Below are 13,326 nucleotides of genomic sequence, written 5' to 3'. Positions count from 1 at the left end.
TGCAAATGTCTCCTCACAGAAAAGTAAGGCATCTGATTAGTGTGTGTCAGCCTTGATATCCCCAGTCCTAAAGGTGGTCAGGGTCTAGGGTAGGCACACTCAAAGCAGAGGAGCCTGACGTCTTGCCTGGTTACTGAACGTGCCATTGGCATGTCTCTACCTCAGTGGAGCTGGAATGTGTAACATCCATGATGCCCAGGAGACCTGGACCATCCATGGAACTGAATGTTACCCTGCCTGGAGAAAAAGCCCTTTTACTTCCAGACCAAGGCACCTGGGCACAGTTACTGGCTCATCTTTTCATAAGAATTTAAGATTTTCAGTGCCTTGAACTATGAACTTGATGAAGTCTTTTTAGCTCAAGAATATATCCTCAAATTGATAAGATATCACAGGACTCCAAACATAGGAGAGGGATTTAATGGCTGGTAGGTTTTTCATAAGTCACAAAGTCAGGCCAAAAAGGTGAGCTGCAAAATGACTTCTGACATCAGGTTGATAGACTATGAACTGCCTCTCCTTGCTCTTTTTTAATGGGATATGAAGAAAGAAGGAAGTACAAAGGCAGTGAATATTTGTTTTTCAAGTTTCTGTGAACTGACAACAAAACATCAACAGGGAGAATAGACCAAGCGGAGAGCTTGCTTCTCATTTTGGGAGAAATAGCAGTGACCAGCAGTTGAGGGTCGTGCATAATGGGGGAGCTCCTTTGAATAGAAGTTTGCAGAAGTAGTAGGGAGTTTGTTGTAATAATCTGAACTGAGAGGGGATTTATATCTAACTACCCATCTGTCGTGCAATCCAAAATAAGAAGGTTCAGAATTCTCTGGTGCTCAAAAAAAGATGAGCTCCCATGGGTGGCTGGATCTGCAGAGCTGCTTGGTGGCAAAGTGAAATTTGTCTCTGGAGATGGCAGAAAAGGCTTCCAAACCAAACTCACTCCAGTATTTTGAGGGATGTTTTTGTTTTATTCAGCAGCAATGTTCAGTAGAGCGTGGGAAGAAAGGACACACAGTATTAAGATTCGGGTTCAGTCCAAGGGGAAATAAAATTATCCCACTATTCAGATGGTTGCTTTTGCATTGACTGGCTGAATAATAGGTAACAAGATTACCATGTATGTCTGAAAATACTTGATCTATGTAAACATATTCAGGAAGGCATTTAGTGACACCTGGCCCCCCAGTAAGAACTACAAGTACCTAATGTACCCACAGATTTTAAAATAACATATCTGTATTCATCTTGGAGGGCTCACATCCCTTTGGAAATCTTACCCTGCTTCAGCATGGGACCTTAATATTGCTAAGCCCTCTTATTAACAGGCGAGGAATGCTGTTATTATTGGGCTGAGTGACCAATTTTTAGTAGTGGTGTTTATTGTACTAGAGTATAGGGCTATTGTATATCTTCAGTGCATTCAGAGGATGTGCATGTTTTTCTTTTCCCAGGCCCAAGTGCTTGCCAAGTCACAGCTGGTCAGGAGTTCCTCAGGGCTGTGAAGCTGCTGTTGTCAGATCCAAGAGCTGTGCCCCAGCTGTCCAGCCTTCACCTCCCTCAGTGTGATGATGAGGGTGGCTGGAGGCAGGTGCAGTGCAGTGGCCCTCCAGAGCAAGCCTTCGAGTGGTACCAAAGGTGGATTGCAGAGAACAATGAGGGCAAGCCCCTGCCTGTTCCTGACCTATTGGACATAATAGCTGGGTATAAAGAGGCATCCTCTGGAGACTTTCCAGCTTTTGTTAAAGCTTTGTATGAAGCTGGGCACCAGAATGTCTTCCCCACGTTCTCCATGTATTCCTCCTTCACGGATCTCCCACCTCAGGTGCTGAAGGGAAACGTGACCAGTGCATCAGAGAACATTTTGCTGGACCCATATATATTCTGGCAGCTTCTGACTGACCAGCTCAGCTACTACCCAGGACCCTACACTGACTTCAGTGCTCCTTTAGGCCACTTTGAACTTCGTGATTGTTGGTGTGTTGACAGCAAAGGAAGAGAGCTGGAAGGAGCAAAGGCAGGAGTGAACCAGGTTCCAACATGTAAGTAACAATTTCTGGCATGTAAGTAAGAGTGTTTTCTGGTCTTTTATGTTATGCCACAAGAGAGGGAAATCCTTTCAATTGCTGTAAAGTAGCCAACAATAACTTGTCAGAAAGATCATCAGCACTGCCATTATCATTGGATGTCAGAAGTAGGGTGACTCTTTTCCAGGGATGTCAGAAGTAGGGTGACTTTTTTCCAGTAAATAAGTGATGGCTGAGCTTTGGAAATAAGGAAAAATAAAGTTCCATATCAAGTTCGAGTAGGTTTTATAATTTGGAGTTAGGACATATAATGCTTTTGCAGAAGATACTTATCCAGGTGGTAAAGGATATTAGAATGTGTGAAGAGTTCTATGGGAAAACCAGGATTTACACTGTAATGTAAATTACTTTCAAGAGTGCTTCAAAATGAAGCAAGAGGGATTTTCTTTACTGTTTCTTATTAGAGTAACAGTGGTCAAGAGTAACAGATATCCCCAAGAAGTCACTAGGAGGAGAGTGAGGCCAGCACTGAAGTTCAGTAAGCTCTCTGTCTCGACAGCTCCTCCAAAGGTGCTGGCTCTCTTTGGAGTTACTCCAGCAGGTGACCTATATTATAAATGCCATCACTGAAATTGTTCTCATCACACAGTTTTTTCTAGCTGTGAAGAAGAGACAGGACAATGAACTGGTGGAGATTCCAGTTCTGTGGACAAGTGGGGAATAAAGGGATGAAGCAGATTAACAGAGTTATTTTGGAGGAGCAGCTTTCATGGATCTGGTTTGGTGCATTGAATTGCCCTTTCTGGGTCAGTAGATGTGTGGAGAGGACAGGCCAAGTGCCAGCTGCCACTCCAGACCCAAAGGATAGACCTTCATTTTCCTTTCTGACTCTCACTTGTGATTATCCACATTTTTTAATTGCAGCAACTGAGTGGATGTTCTGTAGAGATGTATTAACTCAGTTTGTAACCAATAAGGATGTAAAAACATCAAGCTTTTGGCCCAGGACATGGAGAATGTTTGTGTGACTTATGGCACTCTAAGACTTTTGCTGTTAAACAGCTGAACACTGGAAGTCTCCTTTGCTTGTTTCATTATGCAATTCAACACTGATTTCAGAGGGAAACAGGCAATGCTAATTAAGGACCAGTTAGTTTTCACATGCAAATGTTTACTGGATTTAGATGAATGTCATTAATATACTCTTCATTAATATATACTTTTTTATACAGGCCCTGGTATATGTGAAGGTGTGAAGCAGGAAGCCATGAAATTTATGGAGGAGGCAGAGCAGCTCATCCTGGCCTCAAATGGGTCCCAGTTTGCCTTTGGAGAGAGCTTCCTGCTGGCCAAGGGGATCCAGCTCTCGGACAGGGACCTCCTGCGCTCCGCTGGGCCCCAAGGGCTGGGGGCAGAGATCTCCCAGAAGCTGCTGTCAGGCACTGACTCTGCTCTGCAGCTGGCTGCATGGTCAGGTGGGTCAGGGAGGGAGAGGAGGGCTGAGCTGAATGGGATCATGCCCAGAATCTGTGCAAGAGCACTTGATGTCAAATGCAACTTTGCTGAAAAGCAGGTGGGACTCAGCAGGTGGCATTAATCAGGGTCATTGAGCTGTCCCCCAAGAACTGATTTCAGTTGTCTCATATGTATGACACAATGCAAATATAAAATCTGGGCACTTACTCTGTGTACTTAAAACATTTATTAATTTGTCTTCTGAAGTACAGGAAACATTCAGATTTTTGCAAATGTGTGCATTTTATATATCCTGTATGGGCACTAGAGCTTTCTTTTGCTTCTCTTCTATAGTCCTGCGCTTCTACTGGCAGAGCCATTTTACTTCAAAGAGTTCTGCTGGGGAAGCAGCACAGCTGGGATTTTTCCCTTACATCCCTCAGTGTGATGGCCTGGGAAACTGGGAGCCAACTCAGTGCTATGAGAGCACAGGTGAGCAATTCCTAGCAAGACACTCTGGGCTTTCTAAACAAAGAAAAGCTCCAAACAACCCAAACAAAACAAAACAAAACAAAAACCTAAGAATTCTAATTAAAAGATAGAAAACCAGTAGTAGTCAGACTGGAGGAAGGTGATGTGGTCTACAGGACGTATACAAATTGGCTGGAATCAAGTGGAAGCTCATTGGGGCTCAAAAATGAGGAGATATTCAGTTGCTTGCTGCTAGTTGTGTTCACTGGGGGTTGGTCCAGGGGCTGGTATTGCCTAATGCCTTCACTCATGACCAGGATGATGAGATGGAGCACACCCTCAGCAAGTTTGTGGACAATGCCAAAAATTTCTGGGAGGAGGTGATAGGGCCGCAGTGGGGGAGTGTCACCAGAGCTGCTACATTTCCATTTGTACCACTGCTCTCAGGTGTGGTCTACTTACCCCTGGATAGCTGTGCTTGGATTTGCTGACTCCTTTCTATAGAGCTGCTGAGGGTGAAAATCTTCCTAGAATAAAACAAAGCACACAGCAGTACCACATCTAAAATAAAGCTACTCTTCTTCCCTGCCCAGGTCACTGCTGGTGTGTGGATGAGAGAGGTCGCTATGTCATGGATTCCTTGGTCTCACGTTCATCAGAACTTCCCAAATGTCAGTTGGATTTTCTTCCTAAATATTTGTCTTGACCTGTTCTTGCAAATTTTAATATTTATTGGGAATTCTAATATGCATGAAGTAAGACTTGCTTCTAGCCATTCCAAGAAAAGTAAAAATAATTATATTCTTATTTTGCTAATTCATTAAATTTCATTGTGTGTGATTTTGGCTTGCATGATTTGAGAGTGGACCCTCTACTGTTGGTGGCCCTGCCTGAGACTGTAGCAGTGCCTAATGCAGATGTGTGAGGGAGCTGGTGATGTAACTCTTTCTCTTGCTTAGGTCTGAAAATTGATTTTATTTAAAAAATGTTTTCCCTCTGACAGGCCGCACTTCATGTCAGCGATCTCGAGCCAATGGCCTCATTTCCAGCTGGAGACAGAGCAGTGCAAAGCTTGACACCTCTCCAGCTGATCTGTTTATCCCCAGCTGCCTTGAGGTGATTTCACATGACTGAGGGAGGAAGCAGTTGTACTTACACCATGCACACGCACTTTCTGTCCATGCTCCTTATGTACCCCTTGTGCATTTCTATTACCCTGAAAGAAGAGGGTAGGACAAACTAACAGCTGGTGTTGCCCTGCAGAAGGCAGAATTTAAATAACTTTGAGGTGGAGACTGGGGATAGGAAGTTCTGTGCCTGCCCACACTTCCCTCCCACAGGCTGGCTCTGCAGGGCTGTGCTTCAAAGGCACATCTTAATTGACTGAGATTTGGGGGGCTCTTTCCTCCTGAGCTGTGAGAGCATGACAATGTGAGGGGGAGCTGGGTGCACATGTCCCAAAAAACCAGGATGCTCTCAAAATGTGGCAGTGAGCAGGAGAGAGACAAGCAAGGAATAGACATGTCATGTAATAGAGTCATTATCGTATGGAATCACATAATCATTTAGGTTGGAAAAGACTGCAAAGATCAAGTCCAACTATTGCCCCAGCATTGCTGAGCTCATCACTGAATCATATCTTGAAGCACCGCATCTACACATCTTCTGAAAACATTTCAAGCTAGGATTTTAGCAGAACTTTATCTCAGTGGACTTCTAGTCTACATCCTGCTTAATGGTTGGACTCAGTGATCTTAGAGGTCTTTTCCAACTTAAATGATTCTTGATTCTCTCAGGGACTTGTCTATCTATTAAATTAGTTAGGCCATATTTTGTGTTTTTGTGTTTCTTTTCAATATGTTTTAATAATGGACAAGTGTAAATATAATAAAGCATTTTAACCAATCTTTGGGGTATGGATTTTGGTGTGTCTGTATTAAAACACATTTCTCTGCAATGACGGCTCCTTAATTCTTTTTAGACAGGAGAATACACTGTGCTGCAGAGATCTGACACAGATATTTGGTGTGTGGATCCTGTGTCAGGAGAAATATTCCAGCGTGGCAACAAAGACTTGGATGGCAATCCTGAGTGTGAGTAATGTTTTGCCCCCTGCCTGTGATCCCTCATGCTTTGCAGCATATGCACTTTCCTTTTCAGAATGCTGCCTGTGGAACATGGGAGGCTCATAGTTGAATTCCTCAGTGATAGGGGGGTACATACAAAGCACAGCAACATTGAAAGGGTATCTGAGGATTGTTACCCTTTACTTTTCTAACACCAAAAATAAAGCAGTCTATGCAAACTTATGAATGAAATTCTATGCATTTTTTAATCTTTAATTTCTTAACACCATTTTAACTATTTAAAAATGTAAATTATCATATCAAATTTAAAATTACCTTGATCAAAAATTTTTATGAAAAGCTTAACTTTTCTAACTTGATTTTTTTTGTTTCCTAAGTAGGAGCCGCTAAATGATACACCATCACATTTGTAAAAAACCCCTATATATATATATAAATGAAAAATAAATAACAGCATTTTCCCAACTGTTTTTCTAAAAGAGTATCATTTGCACTTAAATCTTTAGAAAAAAACATGGGTTTTCTTTTCTAGTAGAAGTAAATTCCCCACTTCTATAATGAAACAAATTATTTGTTTTTGTGGTCACTCTTCTTTCTTGCTACTAACAAAACAGGCTGGAAGCACTTCTGGTAAAGTCTCTAGGTCACTTTGTTGTCTTCTATTGTGTATCTTGCAAAGAATCTCTCTCTTTGCAGGTCCCAGTTTCTGTAACCTGCTGAAGTCCAGAGTGGTTTCCCGAGAAGCTGCCAGAGGAGACATCCCCCAGTGTGAGGGGGACAGGGGGAGTTTCTCCCCTGTGCAGTGCAGCCAGGAGCAGGAGAGCTGCTGGTGTGTCTTTGGCAATGGAGAGGAGGTGCCAGGGACACGAGTGAATGGGGCACAACCAGAATGTGCAAGTGAGTTCCTGCTTCAGGCATTTCACATGTGAGCAAATCCAGGCCTGGAATTTAACTCAGGTCCTAAATTTTTCCACTCCCTAGTTGAATTTAATCTTATTTCTTCAGACCTTTAGAGATTTTTTTCTCAAGCAACATGCTTATCTTTGTTTTACAGCAGATTTCAGACCTGCCAGGGCATGCTGTCTGATTTTCTTCAGGTGCTTTGTGAGGGGAAGAAGGAGTATGGAATGGATCCTTGACTTTTTGTAATTCATAAAATTGGTTGAATCAAACCATTTGAGCTATGAAACCCAGCTATAAGGCCAATCTGAAAAGCTTGCTGCAAACTTGAACCTGCTCCAGTGTGAGCTGGCTCTGGGATTAAAACCCATTCAGCTGACTAAAATAAAATTTGAAAAATGTATGCTTCTGCCATTCTGGCTCTTGGCTTGTAACCAGAATTGTGTAAAAGATGTGCCAAAACATTGCATATTCACAGAGTATTTCCTGAATTACCAGAGCTGTGAAGCACTGGAATTCACTCATGGTTTCCAGTGAGACATCCAAATGGGAGACATTTGGATAAATTTAATTTGCAATGTCCTTTATGCTTTTTCCCATCACTGAAGTGAAGCAAAATTAATTAAACTTTCTACAAGGCTATGCTCCAAAATGTAATGATTAGTGGGACGTAGAGATGTAAAAAGAAAACCTTCAACAGTTGTCTGCAGGACACTGCTGTTTTCAGGTTTTTTGTTGGTTTGGGGGGAGAAGGGTTGAAAAAAAAATTAGGGAAACACGACCACGTAGTCTGCTTGATTTTCCTTTTGTGATTCTGCTGTATAAAGATCAACACAGGCCTGTTCTCACTAACCAAATGGAAGATGTGACACTTGAGGACATGGTTTAGTGGTGGAGCTGACAGTGCTAGGTTAGTTGCTGGACTCAATGATCATACAGGTCATTTCCAAACTTAATGATTCTACAGTTCTATTGCAAAATACCTGAATGTGTCAAACCAATTGCCTGCAAGGTTTTTATCAACTAGGTAAATGCTCAGCCAACTTGGAAATAATTTAATTTGCGCTCTCTTCTATCAATAGAGAGTTCTGAGGATGGGATTTTATGAGAAGCCAGGAAACCCCATGGGTGTTTCTGCCCCATGCTTGTGATGTTGTTTGAAAATGCCAACTGAGCTCTGAGGAGATAAGCTCCAAAGTAGGGTGGTGTAGTCACCTGAATGTAGCCATCCAAGGCAGGTTTTTAGCTCTTCAGAGAAGCAGAGATGACCATAAATACAATCCTGCTGCCATCCTGTACTTTTCCTATAGAAAATAATAGTGACTAATGACCTTTCTTAAAAATACTGAACTGAGAAGGAGAACTGCTTTGAAAATATAATGGAAACCTGGTTTTACTGAAAGCTATTAATTTTTTTTCTGCATAAAGATTGAAATAATCTTTAATGGTTTCCCTGGATTTTGAAAGAGCGATGGAACTTTTCATGATACACGACTTAGTTATTGTGTAAAAAAAAAGAATCAAAGATTAGTTTTCTCCTCAGTCTGCCCAGCCTTATGCCTCTAGTCCTGGGAATTACTAATAATTGTTCAGGAAAAAAGAGTACTATACTGCTACTCTGGAGAGCTTGCCTTTCAGTAAAATAAGCTGTTGTGGTGGGAAAATATGATAAATTTCTCCTCCAGCATCAGAACAGACAGCTGTAAACAGAAAATAATAACTCAGAGTGTCCAGTACATGCCAGGAGGTTTTCATTAGTTTAATCACTTCCATCAGAGGTAGAATCCAGCTTCTTCTAGCTGGGATGCACTGGAGAGACAATGCCAAGTACCCAGCAATCCTCTTGCATCTCCCATCCTCATGCCCACTTCCCATAACTCTGAGTAGAGACAGAGGAGAGAGGTTTCCAGAGAAGGTCCTGGAGCTGTTAATTTCCTTGTGAAAATCTTTGTAAGCACTTATGAAAGAAGTGTCAGTATTCAGCTGGATTCTGATTCACTTCTACAGGACCAAGATTTAGGACAATGACAAAATGGTAGAGGCTTAGTAAAAATGAAGTTTAATCTGTAGAGGGATAGATGAGCAAGTTACTGATGGTGAATTGAAACCTTTGAACCACACCAGGAAACCATTGATCACTTCTGCTTTGGGGGCTGGGTATTTCCCTGGCTCACACACCAAATCTCAATGGAACAGGCAGTAGGAGATTGTAGCCCCGTTCAGCTGAGACTGGATATGACTTGCTGGACAAAGAAACATGTTAGAACAATTAAGAAACCACAGACTGATTTTTACATACTCTATATAAAGATTATATTATTGTAATTTAACAGCCAGGATGAGTATTACTGTCTCTTTTACAGAGAGGCCTTCTGGTCCTAAAACCTTGGGAGATTTATTAGAAGTTTGTTAAGCAAGGATTCCAGGTTTCCACCTTTACTGAGAGAGTCTGGCTACAGAGTAAATGAGTGAAGAGAAGGAATGCAGTGGCCCCATTTACAGAGTTGCTGCAAAAAAGTTGCTATGAAGGAGACTTGGATAAAAATATGCATTTGGCAATTCAGAGAGGCAGATATGAAAGCTTTTCTTGTTGGCATTGACATGCTCAGAGTTGGAAAACAAAGATGTACTGCACACATTGGATCCCAGATTCATCCTGCAATGTTTTAATACTTTAGCTGAAAGTTTTATGCAAGGTTTTTATACTTTAAATGAAGTGGCTGCTTAGTTATGGACTTAATCTCCATCCAGGGGAGAGGGAGGATGCTCAGACCTGCACCATCATCAGTGTTTGCCTCCCTTCAACGATCAGGAAATTTAGGTCTGATCTGAGCATTGTAATTTGGAAAATGATCTATATATACACCAAGCAAGTGAATTGTATGACATGATAACATCTTTTTCTTTGTATTTATTTATAAGTGAGGAAGTTTTTTTCTTCTTAGGTTTTGTAGTTCTGGAACTAACAAGTGTTTAACTATTACTGTACATATTTAGTAATTAAGTTGGTAATTGGCTAATATCGAGTGAAGTTGTTGAATTGTACTGATTAGTAAAAATTAATTATCACTGTAATTAGTCTGTTACAGTGGGCTAGCAGGGTTTGAATGACTGCACTCATACTGAGTGAGTTGATAGGGAAAACTGCTCCAATTCTAGAGCTGTATACTACTGTTTATATATAGATATATATATAAAATGTATATTCTGCCCTACTGGTCACTACAAACATCTTGCTGCTGCTGTGGACACCACAGTCATGAGTTCCTGATCTCAAACCTTTCAAACTTCAGTCTAGGGGGAGCTGAGGTTTATTTGGCCCTGCCTGTTTCCCCTAGATATCTTCTATAAAGGTTTATTCTACTGTTGGTTATATAGATATCTTCTGTAAAGTTTGTTCTGCTGTTGGTTAGAAATCTCCTTCTCACCCTGCTGAAATTTATTCATGACTGTTCATAATGTATCTGTTCCTAGAAACCACGCATGTCCCTTTCTGGGCCTGATGCATTACCCATCACAGTCAATGTGTGTCTTTCCATCAGCTTCAGTAAACTGAACCAAGCTGCCCTCAAACCAGGTCAAAGCTGATGAGTGGGAAGGGCACAGGGTGCTGTCTAGGTTTGAATCTGTGCATGTGAGGGATTTATGGACTTTGTCCTAAAAGTCATCATAGCCCCTAACACATTTCCCCTTTCTCCCGTGCCTGCAGGTCCGCAGTGTGCTCTGCCATTTGGTGCCTCAGCAGTTGCCAATGGGGCTGTACTTTGTGAAAACATCCCTGGGGAAGCTCCAGGCATCCAGCAGTGCCAGCTCCTGTGTCGCCAGGGCTTCCACAGTGCCACCCCCAGCACCTCATCCCAGTGTGACGCGCGGCAGCGGCGCTGGGTCTCGGCTGCCCCTCTGCTCCAGGCCTGCCAGAGTATGTCTGATCTGGTCTGTTCTGATCTGCTCTGCTCTGCTCTGGTTTGATCTGCTGGGGCCTGGGGAGGGCTCAGAGCAGTGTAAACAGTGCAAAAATCAGCTTTTATCACACAACTACCATGTGAATAACAACCATAAGTTATAGGGGAGTGGCTAAGCTGAGGTGCAGGAGATGTGTTCTGTCTTCTGCCATCTTCACCTCTGGCTCTTGGCTGGCCCCTGTGCCAGAAACTGTCCCTCTTGCCTGTAGTAATAGAGCTATAAATAGCTATTCAATCTATATGCAGATTTTTCTTGTTAGTTAAAAGATGCTGGCACCATAAGTGATTCTGATGGAACTACTTAGCCCTGGAAGAACAGATGAGTGCCAGATGTTTGAATTTGGCAGAACTCAACTGTTTATTTGCATAATCAAGTCACTGTTACTTCTGCATCTTTTTTGCAGAAGTCTGTTTTTAAGGATTATTGTTGTATTTTTTGGATGACTTCTGATATTTTTCAAAACATTTTGATTTCAAGAAAAAAATAGCACTTTAAATCTTGGAAGAATTGGATGTCCATTTAGAGCTCATGTAATTGGATATTAGTGTTGGCCTTTTCAATTATTTTAAAAAGACATACATTCTGATCGAAATGGCAATTTGTAGCAGTGCTGAACTTTGAGAAATGCAGGTCCTCCTGCCAAATTTGCAGCTACTTTTCACTTCCAGAATAGGTTACACCCATTAATCAGTCTTCAGAATGGGTTAAACTCTTCTATTCCAAATGCACCATTTTTAATCTTTCAATTTCAGACTGAAACTTTTGTCTGTTTGTGATGGTGTTTGTGAGGTTTCTGTAGCATGTTATGAAATAACTTCCATGTTTGTCTGATGGCAGTGGGCTAACTTTGTAGGGACAGAGGGGAGTGTGTGGCAATCTGCTATAAAGTTTAGTGTAAACCAAGGACTTAACCCAGCAATTTGTGTTTGGAATAGAGCATGGTTTTAAGGAGAAAGAAGAAATTCCCGACACATGAGAAGGTGTTTGAACAAACTTCACAATAATGGAGAATTCACCACAACACTTAGTAATTTGTCCCAATGGATAATTACCCTCACTCTCAAAAATCATGTTTCCTGTTCTTTATGTATACATCTAGAGACTGTGGTTAAATCAGCTCTTTAAATACTCTCTGAGACACTGAGCAGAGAGAGGGCTTTGTACCTTGCAGGAAGAAGCAGGGGTTTGTCCATCTGCCATTTTCCTTGGAAGCTCTCCAGGCTTTCTCATGCTCATTTTTGGGGTGAGAGATGAGGAGCTGTGCTCCAGCAGTGACACCTGTATGTGATGCAGGGAGGGCCTGCAGAGGAGCTGAATGAGGGAGAGCTCTGCTGCTTGTCCAGCCTGCTGGGATAAGAGCCAGTTCCACTTGGAGGTGGAATGACAGCATGACTGTTGTGCTGAACTTGAGATAACAAACCCTCAATGGGCTCTGGGATCAGTGTTACTCCAGGGGAGACAAGAAATTTACATTTTTTTCTTGCTAAAAATTGATTAAATAGATTTTGATTTTCTGACCGATGAGCTCACAGATTTGTCATCAATTTGTGTGATTAGCATCACTTGGGTCTTCTATCAAAAATTCAGAAAGCTCTTGTCTATCAAAAATTCAGAAAGCTCCATGGCAATGCCATTATTCTGCAAATTTACTCTCTCCTAAAACTTACTCCCAGTTAGTTTCACAAGCTGGCTTTCCAAGGCTCATTTACATTAGTATTAATTGCTTTCACCATTTTATTACTTTTTTAATTGAAGTGTTTTCATGATTGCATGGAAGAGAAGATCAACAGGTCAATAATTCTTGTCTTTCTGTTTCTTTTCTAAGTATTGGCATAATGTCAGCTTTCATGCGGTTCTCTGGAACTTCCTATTTACTAAGGCTCAAGAAAAATTATCAGTAATGATCCAGATTGTCCTTATCCTTTTGTGAGCTAGTGCTCCAGTGTAAAATAGCTCTTCATTATTATCTAAGTGTATCACTTGGTTTTTTCTCTAATGCACAACATTTATATTTATCAAGCTTGTGTCTTGCTGCTTTGTTATTTTCTACTGACAGCTCTACTGCTTTCATCTAAAAGTGGGGAGATGTTTTTGATGCAAAGTGAGAATGTCAAATCAATGTTGTCTTTTCTCAAAGTAACTGTGAAGGTCAGGTTCCTCATTAGTGAGGTTACTACATGCCCTCTCTACTTCATTTTTAGAGCTCCAGTTATTTCAGACGGTCCAAGCTCAAACACACTTTCAACTACGCCTGCCTCCTGAGAAAACATGTAGTTCTGACTACTCTGGATTACTCCAGGCATTCCAGATATTTATTTTAGATGAATTGAAGGCTCGTGGTTTATGTCACCTCCAGGTAATTTAAATTCCTGATGGTGGACTTTGTTTGTTTGGTTTGTTTTGGTTTTCTTTGGTTAGGTTTTGTG

General features: G+C 41.6%; 1 protein-coding gene across 1 annotated transcript in view; it reads left to right on the top strand.

Moving 5' to 3' along the window:
• TG (thyroglobulin) overlaps positions 1–13,326 on the top strand; it is a 148,927-nt gene that overhangs the window by 18,624 nt on the left and 116,977 nt on the right. Inside the window, exons 10-18 of the mRNA XM_054273266.1 lie at positions 1,452–2,039; positions 3,257–3,499; positions 3,834–3,971; positions 4,544–4,621; positions 4,954–5,066; positions 5,932–6,043; positions 6,734–6,934; positions 10,647–10,856; positions 13,102–13,256. Coding sequence (XP_054129241.1) covers positions 1,452–2,039; positions 3,257–3,499; positions 3,834–3,971; positions 4,544–4,621; positions 4,954–5,066; positions 5,932–6,043; positions 6,734–6,934; positions 10,647–10,856; positions 13,102–13,256 — 1,838 coding nt within the window. The remainder of the gene's footprint in view (positions 1–1,451; positions 2,040–3,256; positions 3,500–3,833; positions 3,972–4,543; positions 4,622–4,953; positions 5,067–5,931; positions 6,044–6,733; positions 6,935–10,646; positions 10,857–13,101; positions 13,257–13,326) is intronic.

The sequence above is a fragment of the Melozone crissalis genome, unplaced genomic scaffold, assembly GCF_028551555.1.
Source record: "Melozone crissalis strain CALT ecotype California unplaced genomic scaffold, PUWL_Pcris_2 ptg000002l_1, whole genome shotgun sequence".
Classification (NCBI taxonomy): domain Eukaryota; kingdom Metazoa; phylum Chordata; class Aves; order Passeriformes; family Passerellidae; genus Melozone; species Melozone crissalis.
The sequence above is the reverse complement of the archived record's forward strand: the minus strand, read 5'-3'. Positions and strand labels throughout refer to the sequence as shown.